This window comes from Carcharhinus amblyrhynchos, chromosome 14 (genome assembly GCF_965287045.1).
Source record: "Carcharhinus amblyrhynchos chromosome 14, sCarAmb.v2.hapA, whole genome shotgun sequence".
NCBI lineage: Eukaryota > Metazoa > Chordata > Chondrichthyes > Carcharhiniformes > Carcharhinidae > Carcharhinus > Carcharhinus amblyrhynchos.
The window spans coordinates 35,526,890-35,548,845 of NC_137337.1; the positions used below are offsets into that span (position 1 = coordinate 35,526,890).

The window sequence follows — 21,956 nt, forward strand, 5'->3', positions numbered from 1 at the left end:
CTATGGTGTGCATTATCTAGTGTGCACCATCAACAGTGTGCATTATCTACAGTGTTCATTATCTGTAGTGTGCATTATCTACCGTGTGCACCATCTACCGTGTGCACCATCTATGGTGTGCATTATCTACAGTGTGCACCATCTACAGTGTGCATTATATACAGTGTGCACCATCCACAGTGTGCACCATCTACAGTGTGCATTATCTACAGTGTTCATTATCTGTAGTGTGCATTATCTACCGTGTGCACCATCTACCGTGTGCACCATCTATGGTGTGCATTATCTACAGTGTGCACCATCTACAGTGTGCATTATATAGTGTGCACCATCTACAGTGTGCATTATCTACAGTGTTCACCATCTGTGGTGTGCATTATCTACAGTGTGCATCATCTATGGTGCGCATTATCTAGGGTGCATTATCTACAGCGTGGATTATCTACGGTGTGCACGATCTACAGTGTGCATTATCTACAGTGTGCATTATCTACGATATGCATTATCTATCGTGTGCATTATCTAGCGTGCATTATCTACGGTGTGCACCATTTACAGTGTGCGTTATCTACAGTGTGCATTATCTACAGTGTGTATTATCAAATGTCCATTATCTACGGTGTGCATTATCTATAGTGTGCACCATCTACAGTGTGCATTATCTATAGTGTGCACCATCTACGGTGTGCCTTATCTACGGAGTACATTACTAAGGTGTGCATTATCTACAGTGAGAAAATACAAGGCTCACGCAGCATCTTCCGGACCCAGGACAGAGGAACACTACCACTGGCGTGTTTCAAACTACACATCGTCCTGACTTGTAACTAATTCCTTTATCGTTTTTGACTCAAGATTACGGATCTCACTAACAGCAGTGTGTGTACCTACAGCACAGACACTACAAAGGCTGAAAGGGTTTTGATTTGATTTATTATTGTCACATTAGTATTCAATGAAAAGGGAATGGAAAATAAATGCTGCCCTGGTCAGAAACACTCACATCTCAGGGGCAAATACAATAAACAGCAGCACGTTCGCTGAGAAACATTTTGGAAGTCTCCTAACCAAAGGAAGGATTTGAGATCGACTATTTACCATGACCAATGTGCAGCTGTGAGGAAACTTAGCACAGGCGACGAGGTCTGGGCTCCGGGGCGGAGTCTGGGTTCAGGGGGGCGGGGCCCGGGCGGGGGGTGTGTGGCTCCAGCTGAGGGGCCACCACAGGGACCGGGAATCTGGACACGGTGAGCGGTGTCTATATTCTGGGGCGGGGCTTGAACCAGGTGGGCGGGGCCTAGCTGGCAGGCGGTGGAGCCGCGGTTGCTAAGGTTTCTGCGTTGAGCTTGAAGCTGTGGTTTTTTCTGCTGCTTTCTCCCTGGGGCTGAGTTGATGGATTTGATCTGGTTTGTGACCAACAGGTCAGTTTAACAGCGGCCACCCTGGCGGAGTCGGGCCTTGCTCACATCCTCAAGCAGTCTGTGTATCCCCTCATGGAAACCCAGGTTACCTGGTGTGACCAGGCCTCAGTCTCGGTGTGAGAGAGATTGGAGTAACGATCATGTTGGGTTCATTGGCCCTGCCGAGTTTCCAGCTCTGTCATTCCTGCCGTTTTGGGCAGGGAATAACCGACCTTTGCCCCTACTCCCTTTGCAACCTGTACAGCTGACCCATATTTCTCTTTTCACACGGGTCAGGTTGAGGAATGGAAGTAGAGGGTGGCTGGTTAGAGGCCAACCATGTTTCACCAATACAGCAGCCAAGCTCCTAACAGTTTAAAGATCCCCTAATCTTCAAACCCCATCCATGTCTATGCTGAATAAACTAGGCTTGTACTCGTTAGAGTTTAGAAGAATGAGGGGAGATCTCATTGAGACGTATAAGATGATGAATGGGATGGATAGGATAGAGGTGGAAAGACTCTTCCCGCTCAAAAAAGACAGTAGGACTAGGGGGCACAGCCTCAAGATAAAGGGGGGGCGGTTCAGAACGGAGTTGAGGAGGAACTTCTTCACTCAAAGGGTGGTGAATCTCTGGAATTCTCTGCCCGTTGAAGTGGTGGAGGCTGCCTCGCTAAATATTTTTAAGAAGCGGGTTGATGGGTTTTTGATAAGAGAGGGGATTAAGGGTTATGGGGAGAGGGCGGGAAAGTGGAACTGAGCCACGACAGATCAGCCATGATCTTATTGAATGGCGGGGCAGGCTCGAAGGGCCAGATGGCCTACTCCTGCTCCTATTTCTTATGTTCTTATGTTCTTATGTTCTAACCCATGCCCCCCCCCCGATCACTCATGCCATCCCTGGGCACCTCTACCCCAATGCATTCCCTGTAGCCACTCACCCAGTATAACTGATGTACGTTCCTCAGGAGCCATGCAATAATGATGAAGATCATTTCAAAATCATTGGAAAAACGTTAAACCTCCAACAACCTAAGAAAACTCTGAATACGAACACACTATCGTGGATAAAAATGTCCAAGGCAAAAAAAGTAATCCTTTAAGTGCCTGTTAGATTTATTGTATATTTTGCCAAAACTGAGCATTTTGTTATATTTCTTTAGGTGAAGTATAAGTAGTCTGTTCAATAATGGTTGCATGCAGCTTAGCATATGTATGCCTTATTTGGAAAGATGGTGGTATGGTTGGGATGGAATTTTCTTTTACATTTCCTTTGACATATTAAGGGCTTTAAAAAAACTGAGGAATTTTTGGAACTTCTGAAATTGATTTTGAAGATTTTGAGCAATTTGAAAGATTGTGCCATGCGTGTATGATATCAGGGACCCAGTGAATCAACATGTCTTGTAATTGAAATAATTTGGCACTGATTATTTGTGGGGGAATTCAGTGCCCAACAAAGTTGTTTTAAAGTCTTCAATCAGCAAGAGTAGGTACTGCCTTGTGGTAATATTCCTGGAATTTTATAGATTTAGTATCTATAAGTATGTTGCCTAACAGATGTTTATTTGTGGCTCGAACCAGTAAGAATTTTATTTAATATTTAAAAATTTCAGCAGTGTTACTGGAATTTGTGGCTCCTGACTTCAGTACATTTTTTTTGTGGTAAGATACCAAAAGAAAGCAGTTGCGATGGCTTGTCAAGTTTCCCTTTTTTTGGAACTTGGCTTGCATAAGACTTACACTTGTTATGATTGGGCAAGTGGAATTTCAGATTTTGATGAAAATTCAGCCCCTGGTATCTGGTTGCAGTAACCAGTTCCACTGTTAGATATGTGTTTACCTTTTAAATTAATTTTACAGCACGTTTTGGCATCATTGGTTAGGCCAGCATTTATTGCCCTTCTCTAGTTGTCCTTAAGAAGCAGGTAGTGAGTTGTCTTCTTGAACTGCTGCAGTTTTAAAGGTGTAGGCACACCCATGATGGTGTTAGGAAGGGAGTTCCAGGACTTTGCCCCAGCAACAGTGAAAAAATAGCACCATATTTCTAGGTTAGGATTATGAGTGACTTGGAAGGAAACCTGCAGTTGGTGGTGTTCCCAAATATCTGCTTCCCTTGTTTTCCTTAGATGGTAGTCATCATGGGTTTGGAGTGTGCTGTGTGCCTATTAGATCTTCAATTACCAATGTGTTTGTAATTGCTAACCTATTTTGGGTGTTAGCTCCTGAAACCACCCCAAGTCTCTGATAATCTAACATATTGTTCACTATCCCTAGTTACTGATCTGGTTGCATAATGTTCTTGGTCTCCAGGCCTATCATATCAGACAAACTGATAATATGTCAGTGATTGGTAACCAGGCTATTTATGTCATGTTCACAGCAGTCAGCACCTGTGCCCTTAATATTCTTGTTAACCAGGCCTGTATATATTCCATGTGTAACAGTCCATTTCACATATACACTGAGAACATTGAATCTCTCTTTCTTCATCCCTCCACTGCTTCTAGTGCTGGCAGACTGTGTCCAATGTATGGTCCTGGGCGAGCTGCATTTTCCTCTGATTAAGCAGTAAGAAGACTGAAATCGGTGTTTTTGGTCTCCCAACATAAATTCCCCACCTGCACCCACTTTTTTTACCACTGTCTTCAGTTGTCCAGACTATTTACAACCTCAGAACCCTATTAAACCCTGAACTCAGCTTTCAACTCTCTATTCTCTCATTAAAAGACTGTCGACATTGATCACTATAATATTACCCGCCACAGACAAAATTATGAAATCCTGCTTTTCATGAATGTTAGATTCAAATATTTGAGTTAAGCTATAAAGTTGTGTGTTAGCTGCAAATACAAGTTTTATCCTGTATCAAAAAACATTATTTGCCTCAGACATGAATTGCAGGTCATGTCAACTGGTCATGTACGTGCAGTTAGATCTTAGTGAAGCAGTGACATGTGAAATTTTTGTACAATGCACAGTAGGTGGCATAGTAGCAGAATGGTTAGCACTGCTACCTCTCAGCGCGAGGGACCTGTGTTCAGTTCTTGTCTTGAGGCACTATCTGCGTGGAGTCTGCACGTTCTTCACATGCCTGCATGGGTTTTCTCCCACAATCTGAAAGACATGCTGGTTAGGTGCCTTGGCCATGCTAAATTCTCCTTCAATGTACCCGAATAGATGCTGGAGTATGGTGACTAGGGGATTTTCACAGTAACTTCACTGCAGTGTTAATATAAGCCTATTTGTGACACTAATAATTAAACTTTAAACATGAATTGTGAAGAAAACCTGGCAGCAGAGCCTTTCCAAATCTGCATTGTGACCAGAGAAAACATTTTGAGTCGCATAACATGAAGGTAAAGTTCTTGGTTTACAGCCTATCGCTAGTGTTACCTGTAGTATGAGCAACTTAAGTGATTTATATTAATACATAACAATGCCAATACAATGAATATGCCTTCTGATATCATTGCAAAATGTAAATTGTGCAGAAAGATTTTTCCTTTATGCTGAAACGTCATGGAGACATGCTTTGACATGAAAATATTCCTGTTCATTTTTTTGTAAAGGTAGGATGTAGGTATTTACATTTTTAAATTAGCGTTACTTGACTTAGCGGGCAATTTGTTTTAAAATGAATATTGTACAATTCCCAAAAAATAGTTGTTTGTACCATTGACAATGCTATCGCTCACACATTGATTTCTTTTTAAAACAGGATAATCCGAAATCGTGGCTCTGAACTGAAGTTGATTGTTTTAACGCTCGTCATTATTTACGTGACCATACCATTCGCCTTCAAAATGTGTCCTAGTGTAGTGACAAAAGTTATTTATCTTAATTTTTGTAAGTAGAAAATCTTATAAATATGTAGTAACTCTTTTACAATATCAATTAAGCACACTATTTAGTTTTTCCAGTCTCTTTCCTGAATGCATTGATACAAAACCTGTATTTACATCCTGCCCTGTAGTGTGGAAAAATGTCCCGAAGTGAAGAATGGAAGGGACTGGAAGGTGTTCCAGTGGCCATAAAGGGATTTAAACATGAGGATGAGATTATTTAATGCTTGGGGAAGTGGGAGGCTGAGTGATTCAGCAAAAACAGGAAAATCAGATCAGATTTAAAGGGCTGAAAAGGAGCTGGGTAATCATTTTGAGGTGCATTATTATGAGAGAGCTATTTAATATTTGGAAGTGTGGTATATAAAAGTTTCACACAAAAGATCGTAGAAATTGGGAATTCTCTCCACAAAAGGCAATGGCTGTTACAACAGTTGGACCTCCAAAACTAAGGTCAACAGATTTCTGTTGGTTAAGGGATGTGGATCTAATACTGATAAATGGTATGATGTTACAAGTTTGTCATGACCTAATTGAATAGTGTATCTGACTCAAAAGTGCACAGCTGATTCTTGCATGAATAGTATAGAAATAGCTAAAGGTGAAGCTGAAGATCTAGGGGATTGGTAGTCTCATTAGTTAGAATAATAGAATCTCCACGCTGCAGAAGGGGGCTATTTGGCCCATTGAGTTTGCACCTATTCTCTTGAGCATCTTGCTCAGGTCCAACCCCCGCTGTATCCCTTAGCCCCATGCATTTATCCCGTTAATCCTCCCAACCTACACACCTTGTGACACTAAGGGGCAATTTAACATGGCCGATCATCTAATCAGCACATTGTTGGATTGTGGGATGAAGCCCATGCAGACTTGGGGAGAATGTGCAAACTCCACACAGACAGTCACTCAAAGCTGGGTCCGTGGCGCTATGAAGCAGCAGTCCTGACCACTCTGTCACCATGCTGCCCTTGTGTATTTGGTGTAATAAATCACTGCAGAGCTACAATCAAAGCAAATAGGATGGTGTATGGCTTAAAAAGGTGGTGGTGTTCCCATGCATGTTCTCCCCTTGTCCTTCCAGGCAAGGTTTGATCTGCATTGATCCAGGCAAATAGAGAATATGCCATCACACTTCTAACTTGTGTTTTGTCGATAACTGACAGGCTTTGGGGAATCAGGATGTGAATTACCTGCCACAGAATTTCCAGCCACTCATGTTCTCTTGTAGCCACAGTATTTATATGGCTAAGTCCAGTTCAGTTCCTGATCATTCATAACCCCCAGGATGTTAATGGTGGTGGATTCAGCAATGTAGTGTCAGTGTACCTCTAGGAGAATTGGAACAGCTGGAGATGGTTGGGCCTACCGTGAGGAACTCCTGCAGTGATGCAGTGGGACTGAATTGATTGATCTCCCAGCTACCACAACTATCATTTTTTGTGCCAGGTATGACTTCAACCAGCAGAAAGCTTTCCCCTGATTCCAACTGACTTCAATTTTGCTAGCACTTCTGGATGCCATATCTGGTCAAAGGTATTCATCCTTGCCTCACCGCTTGAATTTAGCTCTTCTGTCCATGTTTGGACCAAGGTTATAATGAGGTTAGGAGATCAGTGATGCTGCAGAACTCAGCCATCTTCAGTTGTTCCATCAATGATCTTTCCTCCATCATACATTCAGGAGTGGGGTTGTTTGTTGATGATTGCGTAATGTTCATCACTATTCACAACTCCTCATACAGAGGTAAGATGTGTCCTTATGTGGCGAGAACCAGATAAGAGTCGGGCTTGGGCGAATAAGTGACAAGTAATACTCAGCCATATGCCAAGCAATGACCATCACCAACAAGAGAGGATACCAGTGGGTTGAATCATGAAGATGGGGTAGGGGGCACAGGTTCATATGTAACATCCCAGATCAGGGATTCTACAATTCAGGTGCAGAGTAACCAACAAAGAAACAAAATACTGGGGATCCTGGATGTCTGAAATAAAATATAATGGACATACGTAGCAGGTCTGGCTGTATTTGTGAAGTGAGAAATCACAGAGTTATCGTTTCAGATTGATGAAAGTTCTGAGAAAGATCACTGATCTGAAATTCTATTCTGTCTGGCAGCATCAGTGGAGAGGGAAACAGAGTAATACCACTTTTGCTTTGCCCAGCAAGCTATCCTGAACTCAGTCTCAGTGTGAATTTTCTTGTTTGTCCATGTCAGCCCCACGTGATAAAGAAACAGGGTTGAAATTGCTTTTCATTTTAGAAAGCCTGAAATTGTACAGCTTCCTAGAATGTGTATTAGAGCACTTTGGTTTAGTTATGAATCCAGGTCTCAGGAGTAGAAACACCTATCATACTATTAATCCTGTTCCATGACATTTTAAAAACATTGAATGAAAAAGGTAATTAGATCCACCAAATAACTTGCTTCCACAGACCATGCACAATCTATTCCGTCACAGCTTTTACCTGTTTATACAGCTTTATCCACTTTCAGGATTGTAATTCCTGAAGATAATTAAGTGAAAAATTTAGAATATCAATTCAGCCCACCATTGTATGCTAGTGATGAGGAAATTATCAATGTTCCTTATTTATAAAGTTGGCTATGGAATTATTAAAGAAAGTGGTATATACAAAATTCTATGATATCATTGAGATTTAAATTTTTTCTATTACAGTGCGACAGCCATTTATTGATTTTAAAGAGCCTGCAAACTATTTACTCAATCACACTCTAAATTTATATCTCACTCCCGAAGAAGGAATTACAGTAGGGGTTTGGTAAGTTTCAAATACTGAAATCTCACAGAAAAATCTAATAGATCTGTGTATTTGTCAAACAAAATCACCTTATCTTTAATCCATGTATTTTTTGATCACTATGGAATATTGTTTAAATTGTACAAAAAATTGCATTTGTGTAGCACTTAATTCATTGTCCTTAGAAATATGTTTACTTTAAAATGTATGGATGGTTGTTACATAAGCGAAGAGGCATTGAGAAGAATGATCTATTAATCTGATTTTGATGCTGTTGGTTTAGGGAAGAATGTTGCCAAAAATAACTTTTTAATCTTCCTCGCTTTGCAATCTTTTGTGTCCATTGGAAATCTAATCAAACAAAAGCTGCTTTCTTAATGAACGACAACTGAAATCAAATTGCAATTGATTTCATCATGTAGGATTTATTAAAAAAAACACTTCCCTCTCTCAAGCGACTTCTAAAATCAGATGATCTGAAATTTATTTCACCATGCTGTGTGTAAATCCGCTGCCGCGTTTACAATCTTACAACAATAACTACATTTCAAAAGAATGCCATTCGCTGTAAAGCACCTTGGGAAATTCTGAGCTGTGAAAGTGCAATATAAATACATTCTCCCATTCCTTCTTTCTCTCCTAATACTAGTGTAGTCCAGGTGTCTATAATGGCTTTTCTTCATGGTTCCATCCTTGACTCCCTCCTGTTCATCCTTGTGTTGCTTTTGGTTGCGTTCTCCATATGCATGGGGTAAGGTGCCCTTGGTATACTGATGACTCTGAACTTTACTGTTCAACCAACATCCTGGATTTCCTATACTGTAGATTGTGGCATACAAATCAACCTGGCATATAAAATGACCCCATTTGTTTGGCTTCAAAATGTACATATAAGCCTATATTTGATGTGTGAGTAAGTCATCCAGTATTCCTGCCCCCTATCTTTCAGCGAATAAAGGCATGAGCTATACTCACATTAGGTGTCAGCCTCAATTTTGCAGCCCAGAAATACATGTTTAGACTCACCTTATAAGTTGGCACATGGGATCATAAAGGCAATATGGGCCGCGCTACAGAAGTATATGACATATCTACATACAATGGCCTGTGCAAGGCAAGCAGTGAGCAGAAATGGGACCTCCTGTAAAATGAATGAAGTATGAAGCATTCCCCTTTCAAACTCCTCTGCTTTGCTACGTCTGATGTAGCAAACCTTCAAATGTTTTCTCAAACCATGCGTATTTGGCCATGCATTTGATCACTTCCCTCAATTTCTGCCAGGTCTCTGAGCTCTTCCAATTTTGTGGAGATCTTTTGGCTGTTTTGTTGTGTTAAAAGTGCTGTGTTTAATTGAAAGTGCATGATGTAGTTATTCTATCTTACATTATCCCTTTAAAAACTTAGTCTAGGAAGAATCACACATGAGAATGGAGAAGGAAAATAATTATGTCCAACAGAAAACATTAATTGATGTAATTGATATTTGATTTTTAGCAGAATTAGATGTTTTTCCTTCAGTTTGAATTTGCTCTCTTTTTTCTAGGTTTACTATACCAGACAAGAGGTGGCAGGAAGCAGGCGGGAAGGACCAACAGTGGTATGAAGCTGCATTAGGAGATGATAATCCAGTAATAATTTATCTTCATGGGAATGGAGGCAGTAGGTGATGCCATTTTTAAAGGCAGAAATGATAATTGAAGTATCACCTGTATCATGTTTACAAGTATTTCATAGACTCTCATATTTGTGTTTTCAGTTATATTTCTCGTGTAATAATTAAACATTTTGTTGATTAAATTTAGAGCTGTAGGACACAGAGTTGAACTGGTAAAGGTAAAAAATGTTTTGCTTTCATCAGTGCATATTTTCCTAGACTCTATCAACTCTAGAAAAATAACTATGCCTGTTTTTCCCATGTAATGCATTCTTTTAACCTTTACAGTTGTCTTGTTAAAAGTTTAATATATATTGCAAACAACTAGTGTTTTGTAGGTCTGTTCATCTTACATAAAATGTTGAGATATTTATTGAGACTATTTAACAAGAGTTTGTTTAACCTAATAGTTGCAATGCTAGAAAGAGAGACTCTTCATGCTTCAGGTAACTTACAACTGCATTTGTCTGAATTGCCTCGCCTTTGGCTTTGCACTCAATGCAATACCTTGTAGCTATCTGTCTATTCAACTGCTCCATCTTTTATTCCCTTATCTTCATTAAAAACTTTACACTATTCCATTCTATTCCTTTCCCCAAATATGGAACCCATTTTTGCTGCTTCAAATCCAGGTTGTGCAGGCTGATGATATCTGAGGTATAATTGACTTGGTCATCCATCACCAGATTTAGCTGGTTCACATCAAGCACTATCACACCTCAGTCTCTTCTGTGAAAATTTCTCACTGTTACAGGATCATCTTGGAGATTAAAAATAACATTGGTTTATGTTATTCTGTATAAATCATCTTTATCCCCTTTATCTCTTCTCTATTCATATCTCTATTCATATCTCCAACAAATGCTTGGAGCTCAGCGATGACTTGCAAAGAAGATTGAGACTATCCGTTCAACTGCCCCCACTTACCCAGCTAATCAAACTTCCATCCAGCCGTAGCTTTCGTAATGTTGCAAAAACCTTATTTGTTATTTGTGTCTGCAAATTTAATATTTTATATAAATAAGTAAAAGATTATCTGTCCTTTACTGAATCTTGTATTGATACAGCAAATCCCGCTCACCTATCCCACCGTGATTGTTAATTCCACTTCTTTCATTGTCTCGCTTCCCATTTTCATCCTTGTGCTTAAACCTTACCATCCTATTCCTTCCACACAATTTCTTTAGCATTCCCCACTATGAGCTCTTAGGCGTAATCTCTCCCTTCACTGAGTTATTTGCAGCCAAATCCTCAGCTGCCAAGGCCCAATCTCCTGGAGTTCTTTACAGTCGCTCCTCCATCTCCTATTTTAATGCCCTCCTTAGCGTTACCTCCTTGACCAAGGTTTTTGGTAATCCTTTGCGACATTTCATTTTTTGGCTTTACATCAATTTTTGTCTATATGTCTGTGAAACACTGTAGTACTTTATTTTGACATTAATAGCACTTCATAAATGCAAATTGTTGGATGGCCTTGGATTGAATTTTAGCCTACAATTTTTGTGTTTGATGTGTAGAGTAATCCTTGGGCAGAAGAAATTAAACTGTGCCGAGCAATCCTTTCTCTTTCTGTTAGCACGTAACCAGTGGTGTATTGATAGAAGAATAACATTAACAGTCTATTTAGAGAGTTCCAACATAGAACATAGAACATTACAGCGCAGAACAGGCCCACGATGTTGCGCCAACCAATTAAAAAGCAATAACCCTCTAACCTAAACCAATCCCTTTCCATCCATAGGATCATTTCAAGTAAGGTGTATAGAATAATATGGGAACTACCAAATACTATAAAATGAAATGTGATAAATGGTTATGAATAGATGTAATTTGTAAATTATTTTGGGCTTATGGTTGAGTGAACATCCACAAGTTTCTTTCTTCCGTAGATGCTGAGTGCACATGGGTTCCACGTATTAGCTCTAGACTACAGAGGTAAGAATGAAAATTCTTATTGGTTCGTCAGATTTCTCTTTCATTTCAGCATATAGAATTTAACTGCAGTAGTGATCTATCATATGCCATAACAATACCATCCTGAGCAGGCTTAATGTTGTCAAAAGCTTTATGATAAAGGACAGCAGCATGAAAAAATATTTTTGTATATGTAAAGACAGCGTTACACTGTTTAAAGCATTACTAGAAAATAATCTATTGATTTAATCTGCATCAGGGTGGGCAGATTCTACTGGTGAACCTAGTGAAGCAGGAATTACCACAGATTCTTTGTACCTTTTTGAGTGGGCCAGAGCTCGGAGTAGGAGAAGCCGTGTGTGTTTATGGGGACACTCCCTTGGCAGTGGGCAAGTATTAAATGACTTCTTCACATATACAGAAGGACGTCATAATATTCCTGCACATTATGTAAATACTGAGTATCTATAGTTTTGGGAATTGATTGCAAACAATTTCTTGATAAACTTATATCAGTGACATAAGCTTAGCTCTTCTTATTATATTTAGATTATTAGATTCTGATTGTCAGTGAACACAATTGTTGGAGAAGAAGAAAAATCCTGTTAGTTTGGCAACATATATACAACATTTAAAAACTCTATACCTGCATAATTTTAATATATGGTACTATTATATGTTATATATGGGCGGCATGGTGGCACAGCGGTTAGTACTGTTGCCTCACAGCGCCTGGGACCCGGGTTCAATTCAGTCTGTGTGGAGTTTGCACATTCTCCTCATGTCTGTGTGGGTTTCCTCTGGGTGCTCTGGTCCTCCCAGACTCTAAGGATGTGTGGGTTAGTTTGATTGGCCGTGCTAAATTGCCCCTTAGTATCAAGGGGATTAACAGGGCAAATACATGGGATTACGGGTGGATGGGGCCTAGGTGGGATTGTTGTTGGTGCAGGTTCGATGGGCTGAATGGCCAACTTGTGCACAGTAGGGATTCTATGATTCTATGATTGTATTTATTGTACAACCAGACTAAAACCTGGAAATAGTAAGGTTGATTCCCATCGTAGCAAATTGTGAAGCTAAATTCAGTATAATCTGTTTATTGCGGTAGCATCTGTTGGGTGGAATCAAAATGTTTCTATTCCAGAAAGCTGAATTTTATTTCACAGAGATATACTTGTAAACATGTACCTCCTAGCCACCACGCTTTAAATTATGTTCCTATTTATAAGAGCACAAATGTATCTCAATTAATGCCCACTACCTGCATATTTACAGGATCAAGAGAAACCAGCACAATTAATATGCAATTAATAAAAGCTCTCATGTTCTCAAAAAGTGCAACAGGTTCACTCAGCATCCATCGTAGAAGAGAATCTGCCAGCTTCACCTGCCTGGCATCCATGTGACTCATCAAATATGGTTAACAAATGCTCGTTGAAATGCTAGGAAATCAGAGGGAGTTTTAAGAGATTTTTATTTGTATCGGTAAATATTAGAAATAAGGTATAGTTTTAGATAGGTTTAGTTTAATGTTTCTGTGCCTGGAAAGGAGAGTAGTTACATTTCATACTGAACAAAAATGTGCCTGTATGGGGGTTAGTTTCAATTCCAGCTGAGACACTATTGTGTTTAGAAAGCTACATTGGGGAGAAATATAGTTGCTTAGCAACTAGGGGCCCTGTAAGATAAAGCAAACAGCTTTCTTTGTTCTTTAGTTTTTTAGCTGAAAGCCAACAGCAGTTGCAGACAGTTGGAGGCTGGAAGGGAGTGAGAAGGCAGCTCCCAGCTCTGCTTGAAGCTGATAAGCTGCATGATTGAGTAAAATGCATGAAAGTCAGCTCCAGAGGGACTTTGGGACAGCCCAGACCCTCAGGGAACTGTGACAGAAAGAAGATTTCAGAAAACCTAAGTGAATGGAGACTAAGATATGGTTCAGAACAATTCAAGGAAGAGGGAACCAAGTGCTCTGAATTAAAGAGACAGTTACATTTAACTAGATTTAAATTGGGAAGTACATCTTCAGAGGTAACTGTTTTGTTTGAAATAATTCTAATAAGAGCCTGGGACTTGAAAGTTAAAGCAGCTATGGTCCTGTGAAACAATGAAAGCCAGTCAAGGCAGAGAAAACCAAAGGGGTTGGTCCAACATCCTGGTGCAGAGTAACTGCCAATAGTAGAGCAGAATCTCTGGTCAAGCGGTCCTTTGGAAAAAGTGGACTGTATTTTGAAATGTGAACTGTTAAGTGAATATATTGCCACAAAAAAAGATTTTAAAGCTTATATTGGGAATAGAGTTTAGGCACGCTCATTTGGCAATCATCAGGGAGAGATTGTGAGGAGGAATCTGCAAACACTAATTTTGTGTGCTAATTAGACAATTGTAGCTTCAAACGTACTTTGTCATCTGCATTAATTTTAAAGCCTGTGTTTAATTGTTAAGCTAAAGGATGCGTAAAGGAGTATTGTATTATAATTCATATTTCATTTTCATTTATTGTTGTTGTTAACACTAATAAGCAGTCCTGTGACTCTGTTCCTCCATGTTTGATAAAAGAAAAATAAAAGTTATGGTCTTTTGAGCCAGGATTCCATTTTAGGATCTTCCTGTACAATTGTAACATCAACTGAGATCATAACTAAATTGGGGGCTTTTGCAGAATTTCAAAATGTGGAGAAGGGGTTATTGGATGCTGATCGGTAATAATTTGTTGGCAATTTTTAAAAAGCGGAAAGCAAGTTACTGTTGCATAGTAAAATTTGGTCTGTGACTTATTAGTAAATGGTAGGATCTGTGAATCCTTGAAGAGTAAATGGAGTTTCTGGACAAAAGAATTGCAGTTATTATGAGATATATTGTGCAGGTTAGAATCCAAAATGACACAGGAAATTGCTAAGACTTTCCTAAAGACAGAAGATGTAACTCAAATTGGTTTACAAAAAATAACCAAGTCAATTAACTGATCAGGTAGATAAATTGGAGTTGGGATTATCTGCATGGGTACGGATAACTGAGATTATTGAAAGTATAGCAAAACATTTAAAATTGCAAGGGTTGTTGATGGACCAAGTTCTACTAAAAGTGAGGAAATTGATTAAGCTAAAATTCAATTGCAATTAGAAATGAAGAAGTCAGAAATGCAGGAGAAGGAAGAAAAGAAAGAAGTAGAAATGAAAAAACTTGAACTAGAGATGTAGGAAACAGAAAGGGAAAGAGGGTGAGGTTTTCAACCAAAATTGGAAATGGAGATATTAGCAATAGCAGACAGAGAGAAGGAGAAAGAGGTGAATTTCAATTTAAAATGTGGGCAGTTAGACCAGGGACATTAGAGCAGGTTGACAAGACCTTAGTGGGAAAATATTTAAATATATAAAAGCTCTTCCAAAATTTGAGGAAAAGTATTTGGAAACAGTCTTCGTTTCTTTTGAAAAGGTAACTAAACAGATGAAATTGCCTCAAGGTATTTGGACATTACTTTTACAAAGTAGGTTGGAAGGTAGAGCTAGTGAAGTGTATGCATCCATTGTTGGAAGAAGTATCTACAGATTATGATGTAGTAAAGAAAGCTATCCTCAGTGTGTATGAGTTCCTGAGACATACAGGCAGGAATTTTGAAATGCAAGACAACAGCCGGGACAAACTTGTATTGAATTTGAAAGTTTATTTTTATTCATTTGTGGGTGTCAACTGAGGAGTAGATCTTCAAGAGGGTCAACCACATTGCTGTTGTTTTAGAGGCATATTTAGAGGACTGCAGATTTCCTTCTCTAAAGGACATTAGTGAACCAGATGGGTTTTTTCGACAGTCAACAATGGTTTCATGGTCATCAGTAGATTCTTAATTTTAGATAAGCAAAATAATTTTGACAGTTGGATATGGGTGTTAAAGATAGACAAAACATATGAAACCCTGAGAGAGGTGATTATTTTAATAGAATTTAAAGATTCACTTCCTTTGGTTATTAGGAGGCATGTTGAGGAATAGTAATACAGGTGAAACTTGTTCTTTCAGAATCATGAGAAAGGGGTGTAGATCCTGAGATGAAAATAGGTGACTTTTATCTATTAATTCATCCACTAAATGACTTAAAGAGGTGTATTGCTGCAGAATGTTTATTTTTCTGACCATGGGAGCACTTGAAATGGAAATGACCAAATCTAGGAAAATATAATGCTTTACAAACATTTTCCTTTTCATTTCAGTGTTGCTACAAACACTGCACGGATCCTACATGAGAAAGGTAAAAGCATAACGTTTCTAAAACTCAGTAATATTCATTTAATCTGTCGTGTAATAACAAATTGTTTCACAAATGTTATGAAGCACTTGTTAAACATCAGAAATCTTTATCCCTGTTAGGCTTCTTCCTTCCTCTCTCTTTCCAAAAATAACAGTGGTTTCATGGGCTACGATTTCATGCCTCAGCTACTTCACCTCAGTGCTTACTGTGGATATCTGATTAATGATCAATGCTAACAGTTTATTTACCTCATAGTGTAATGCTGCCATTACTTAAGATGCACTCATTCTAGCAAGGATCACTGGATCAGGAAGGAAATCTACTCGACTTTCTCCTCCCTTAAATAGGAATAAACACCTGCTGCAAAAATAAAATGCTGAAGATCTGAAATAACAGAAGAAAATGCTGGCAATGTTCAACAGGTCCGGTAGTATCTGTGGAAAGAGAAACAGAGTTAATCAAGTCAGTGACCTTTCCTCAGAACTCTACTGTTACCCAGGTTAAGATCAGCTAACGGAACACAGGCTGGGAATTTAATGGAAACTTTCTGATGTGAATCACTGAGTTACTCATTGAGCCAACAGCGGAGATGTTTTCTCAATCTAAATGGATGGAAGACTGAATTTAATATTCCATTAGAAATCTGTGTTTTATTAAGTAGGAAGCCCAGCTGATGCTATTATACTGGAAGCTCCATTTACCTCAGTCCGAGAAGAAGTGGCCCATCACCCATTTGCTGTGGTATGTAGGAATGTTTATTTGTGCCATACCTCTGCAAAAGTGTGGAAAAAAAGATGTTCGGTAATAAGAAAATGTCCTTTCTGTTTTTATTTTGTTACATAAACTAAGAAACGTCTTGCGTTTATATTTTAATTATTTCATTTTTAAGTGCGGAATATTGTGTTAGTCATAGCTAGGGTGTAGAGAAAGATCAACTTAATGTGAAGTAGATCCATTCAAAAGTCTGATAGCAGCAGGGAAGAAACTGTTCTTGAGTCGGCTGGTACCTGCCCTGAGATTTTTGTATCTTTTTCCCAATGGAAGAAAGTAGAAGAGAGTATGTCTGGGCTGTAGGGGGTCTTCAGTAATGCTGGCTGTTTTCCATGGCAGTGGGCAGTGTCAGTGGATGGAAAGTTTGGTTGAGTGATGGGCTAGGCTTTGTTCATGACCCTTTGTAGTTTCTTGTGGTCTTGGACAGAGCAGGAACCATACTTAGCTGTGATACAACCAGAAAGAATACTCTCTATGGTGCATCTGTAAATGTTGGTGAGAATTGTTGTGAACATGCCAAATTTCCTCAGTTTTCTGAGAAAGTATTTTTTTTTACCAGTTTTGACCATTTCTTCTGATTTCAAATTTACTATCTTTGTACTTTCCAGTTGTGAATATCTTTTGCCAAGAATCCATTGCTACATTAACAGTTTCTGAAGTATAACATTTTACAAGCAATGCTAAGATTTATGTTGTAGCTGAATTCAATGATACTAATGTTTTAGTGTCTCCTTTGCAACTTGTGAAAGACTGAGTAAGTCTGTGGGCTTTGTAAGCTTCTGCCAGTTCCAACACTGCTGTACCCACCCTTGTCCTTAGTTGACTATTTCTTTGGGTTCAGAAAACCAGAAAGCGTTTCAAGATCAGAAAATTGCAATTGTCTCAAAACACAACTGATACTGCATCAGGTTTCACTTTCAATTTAAATCTAGCCCAGTCCAAGGGGATGAAGTAATTTTCTGAGAGCCATGGAGCTTTAAACAAAACTATTTTGGGCAATATTAGGTTAGGTTGATTGGCCATGGCTAAATTGCCCATTTCAAGCAAATCAAATTTTGGAATTTCCTTGCACCTTTGCTAATGGAAGAAGAATTTTCTGAATGTCATACCAGAGTATCAGCATAATTAAATGTCCAAGTTTTAGTGTGGGCTTTAATTAACTATATTTAATTCAGCTGTGCAGGACCTACCAAGTGAACCAATTTGAGACACAAAACAAAGGCACGTTCCCTTTTACTAATCTAACAGTTTATCCTTCTTACAGTACTACAAGCTTTTCCCTGGATTTGAATGGTTCTTTATGGATACAATAACAGAAAATAATATTTTCTTTAATAATGTTGAAAAGTAAGTAAAATGCAACTTTATTAATTGATTTGATTTATTATTGTCATGTGTATTGGTATACAGTGAGAAGTATTGTTTCTTATGTGCTATATAGACAAAGCATATCATTCATAGAGAAGGAAAGGAGAGAGTGCAGAATGTATAGTTACAGTCATAGCTAGGGTGCAGAGAAAGATCAACTTAATGCAAAGTAGGTTCATTCAAAAGTCTGATGGCAGCAGGGAAGAAGCTGTTCTTGAGTCAGTTGGTAGATGTCCTGAGACTTTTGTACCTTTTTCCCGATGGAGGAAGGTAGGAGAGAGTATGTCTGGAGTGCAGGGGGTCTTTAATTATGCTGGTTATTTTTCCAAGGTAGTGGGAAATGTAGACAGTGTCAGTGGGTGGGAGACTTGTCTTGAGTGATGGACTGGGCTTTGTTCATGACCCTATGTAGTTTCTTGCAGTCTTGGACAGAGCAGGAGCCATACCTAGCTCTGACACAACCAGAAAGAATGCTTTCTATGGTGCATCTGTAAAAGTAGGTGAGATGGGTAGCAGACATGCCAAATTTCCTTAGTTTTCTGAGAAAGTGGAAGCATTGGTTGACTTTCTTAACTATAGTGTCAGCATGGAGGGACCAGGACAAGGAGGTTGGTGATCTGGACACTGAAAAACTTGAAGCTCTTGATCATTTCTGCTTGGTCCCCATTGATGTAGACAGGGGCATGTTCTCCACTACACTTCCTGAAGCTGATGACAGTGATGAAACAACTTTTGATATAATGGTGTAATGAGTAGGTAACAAAGTAACCCATAACAGTTACAATGCTTAGTTGCCTATAGTGCCCTCTTTCTGCCACTTTAGAACATAGAACATTATCTTTGTTACTTTTCTTCATTTACTGCTTAGGTTCAGACTTGGTTGCTGACTTAACAATCATAAGGACATTTACTTCTAAACCCATTGCCCTTTCTACCCGATTTGCTGAATGGAAATTAGAAAACAAATTTTCAGCTCCCCAATGAGGAGGGTCTGAAGCCCTGTCTAAAGTTACAGTTGAAGCAGAGCCATCTTGATTTCTCTTGTTGAGCTATTCATTGGGCCAATTCTCCCATCTCTGAAACAGTTTCCACAGATTGGAGGGTTGCTAATGTAACTCCACTATTTGAAAAGGGTGTGTTAACCAAGATCCCTGCTCCAGTTAATTGATCGACACAAAAACTTTCTCTTTAAATCAAATTACATCTTTATTAGGAAAATGTACTGCTACAACACTGACTCTCTTACACTGTACCACAAGTAAATGCTTCTATTCCCTTACAAGTCTTGTATTTGCAAACATAGATTTTAACTCCTAATACTTATCTGTCGGGTCTGTAGTGATGTCTCTACCCACTTGTGTTGGACTGGTGTGGGAAGGGGTCAGACTTCATCTTCTTTGGTTGTTGTTCTTCTAAATTGTTTTTGAAACTTCAGTATTTATCCTTTGAGCCTGGCAGGGCTGAGTGAAATTCCAGCTGGACCAAAGTCTCCATGCTAAAGTAAAGTAGTTTATTTATTAGTCACAAGTAAGGCTTATGTTAACACTGCAATGAAATTCCCCTAGTCGCCACAGTTAGGCGCCTGTTCGGGTCAGTGCACCTAAGCAGCACATCTTTCAGAATGTGGGAGGAAACTGGAGCACCCGGGGGAAACCCACGCAGATACGGGGAGAACAGGCAAACTCCACATAGACCCAAGCCGGGAATCGAACCTGGGTCCCTGGCGCTATGAAGCAGCAGTGCTAACCACTTTGCCATGGCATAGAGGCCTAGAGGTGCTCACGTGTTAAAGCCATGATATCAGATGGAAGATGAATGGATTCCTCCAATGTTTGCTCTAGCCTCTTAAATGACTGTCACATCTCTGCCTGATGTTGGCAACCTGCCATTATATCTCCACCAGTGAGCTGGCGGTACTTCCAGAGGCTCGTAATCTGATTGAGACTGATCGGGTTTCTGATCTCCAACTGGTCTGTCTCCAAATTCCGGAGACCTGGGCTGTCCCTGCCTCCGACTGCCTGTGAGGTATTCTCCAAAAATTGACCCTGAGACTAACAGAGCTCCACCCCACCAATGTGTGTGTCTCTGTGCTGGTGAAAGGTGCAGCTGAGTGCTGTGACAATTCTCCTCTTTAGTTATGCTCCAGCGACATGTTCTACTCAGCTGTGTGGATGACCTTGAGCTACTGGCCCCTGCAAGCAATAAATGACAGTTTTAGTGGATGAGCTGAAGCTACTTCAGAGCTCATTTGACTTGCTGTGATTCTCAAGGTTTGATGGACGTGATGGAGCTGAGATTTGTTGGGAGCGGTCAATCTCCGCATCATCACAGGACCAATTCTTGTCCTCTCCAGCAAGCTCAGCTGCAGTAGTAATCGCTGCTGTCCCTCTGCCAGTCCAGGTTCGCTCACGTTTGTTATGTGCCAGCTTGTACTGTATGAAGATAAAAGAAAGGCATGTTATTAGATGGATGGAGCAGAGGTTGGGTGAAATGTATGTCCCCTGTGGGTTGAGCTCTCCCCAGAAGGGCCAGAGGATGGAGTATGAGCAGCATAACAAATGGAATGGTGACGATGTGAAAGTGCCTGTAAGAGTACGAGTGTTGATGTGTAACCCCAGCTAATAGATGTGTGATCTATGAACAGAGTTGCTGTTTGAGTACATGATGCCATCTTACAGTTTGATACTGGAGGGGGTTGAGAGAGGACTTAACCTGGCAAAGCGGATGAGATCCTTCATCTGCTTTGTGCATGGATAGTTCTGGTGCAGTTGCCAGCAACACTGGAGATGTGAAGGATGTCAAATAATTGGACTGGGTGAATATTTCCTAAAGTGATAAAGGATGTGGGTCTTCAGTAACGTGGAGAAACAAGAGGAGCTCGGTTGTTCTTACAGCAGAGAAAGTTAAGGGGAAATTTAATTTGAATTTATAAAGGAGTTAGAAAAGTTGAGAGCCAGAGGTCAGAAAGACAAACTTTTACCGGAAGGAAGTTATGATCTAGATACACTGACTGATAGTTGGGGAAGCAGGTTCAATAATAATTTTGAGAAGAGAATTGGATTAATACTTGAAGAGGAAACATTCATATGGCTATGTTTTAAGTTTATTAGTGTCATAAGTAGGCTTGCATTAACACTGCAATGGAGTTACTATGAAAATCCCTTAGTTGCCACTCTCCAGTGCTTGTTCAGGTGCGCTGGGAGAGAATTTTGCATGGCCAATCCACCTAATCAGCACATCCTTTAGATTGCAGGAGGAAACCCATGCAGACATGGGGAGAACATGCAGACTCTGCACAGACGTTGACCCAGGCTGGAAATCGAACCTGGGTCCCTGGTGCTATGAGGCAGTGGTGCTAACCACTGTGGTCTCCTATAGATATGGTGAAGGGGCAGGGGAATGGGTCAGATGGATTAGTTCTTTCATAGAGGTGGCATTTGGGCAATGAGCTGAATGGCCTTCAGTATTGTTCAATAATTTAATTGAACTTATTGACTTGGAAGTAAATGGTTGCAAACTTATTGATCATTTGACTATCATCTGTGGAGTCATAAAATCCCTACAGTGCAGAAGGAGGCCATTTGACCTATCAGGTCTGTACTGACCACATTCCCACCCAGGCCCTATCTCTGTAACCCCACACTTTTACCCTGCTAATCTCCCTGACACTAAAGGGCAATTTAGCATGGCTGATCAACCTAACCCATACATCTCTGGTAATGTAAAGATTCCTTGTGTTCTGTATGGATTGACGTATTGATTCTTTACACGTTAATTTTAGGAATATTGGGAACAAAGTAGGCCATTCAGCCCTTTGAGTATGTTCCTCCATTCATTTAGTTCATGACTTATCTGTACCTCAATTCCATTTATCCATCTTTGCCCTGCAGCCCTCTGCTTGTATGATTTCATATATTGCCCATATTACAACATTGAACATTTTGTGTTAATTTGTGCATGAATGTATTATTTGCTTTATTTCAATTAGCCAAATTTATCTTTT

At 39.7% G+C, this 21,956-nt stretch overlaps 1 protein-coding gene across 7 annotated transcripts in view; it reads left to right on the plus strand.

Annotated features, from left to right (window-relative positions):
* Positions 1 to 1,271: 1,271 nt before the first annotated feature.
* LOC145352593 (lysophosphatidylserine lipase ABHD12-like) overlaps positions 1,272 to 21,956 on the plus strand; it is a 32,088-nt gene continuing 11,403 nt past the window's right edge. For 3 of the 7 annotated variants that reach the window (XR_013888554.1, XM_080202670.1, XM_080202669.1), the window contains exons 1-10: positions 1,317 to 1,421; positions 5,122 to 5,249; positions 7,927 to 8,029; positions 9,552 to 9,671; positions 9,811 to 9,841; positions 11,552 to 11,597; positions 11,836 to 11,965; positions 15,777 to 15,814; positions 16,473 to 16,555; positions 17,850 to 17,932. Coding sequence is in view for 6 of the 7 variants with exons in the window: in XM_080202670.1 (XP_080058796.1) it covers positions 1,393 to 1,421; positions 5,122 to 5,249; positions 7,927 to 8,029; positions 9,552 to 9,671; positions 9,811 to 9,841; positions 11,552 to 11,597; positions 11,836 to 11,965; positions 15,777 to 15,814; positions 16,473 to 16,555; positions 17,850 to 17,932 (791 nt within the window). In the remaining variant the exon portion in view is untranslated. Of the gene's footprint in view, positions 1,287 to 1,307; positions 1,422 to 2,283; positions 2,492 to 5,121; positions 5,250 to 7,926; positions 8,030 to 9,551; positions 9,672 to 9,810; positions 9,842 to 11,551; positions 11,598 to 11,835; positions 11,966 to 15,776; positions 15,815 to 16,472; positions 16,556 to 17,849; positions 17,933 to 21,956 lie in introns of those variants that run through there. The other 4 variants (XM_080202673.1, XM_080202675.1, XM_080202671.1 and 1 more) reach the window with 4 other exon arrangements.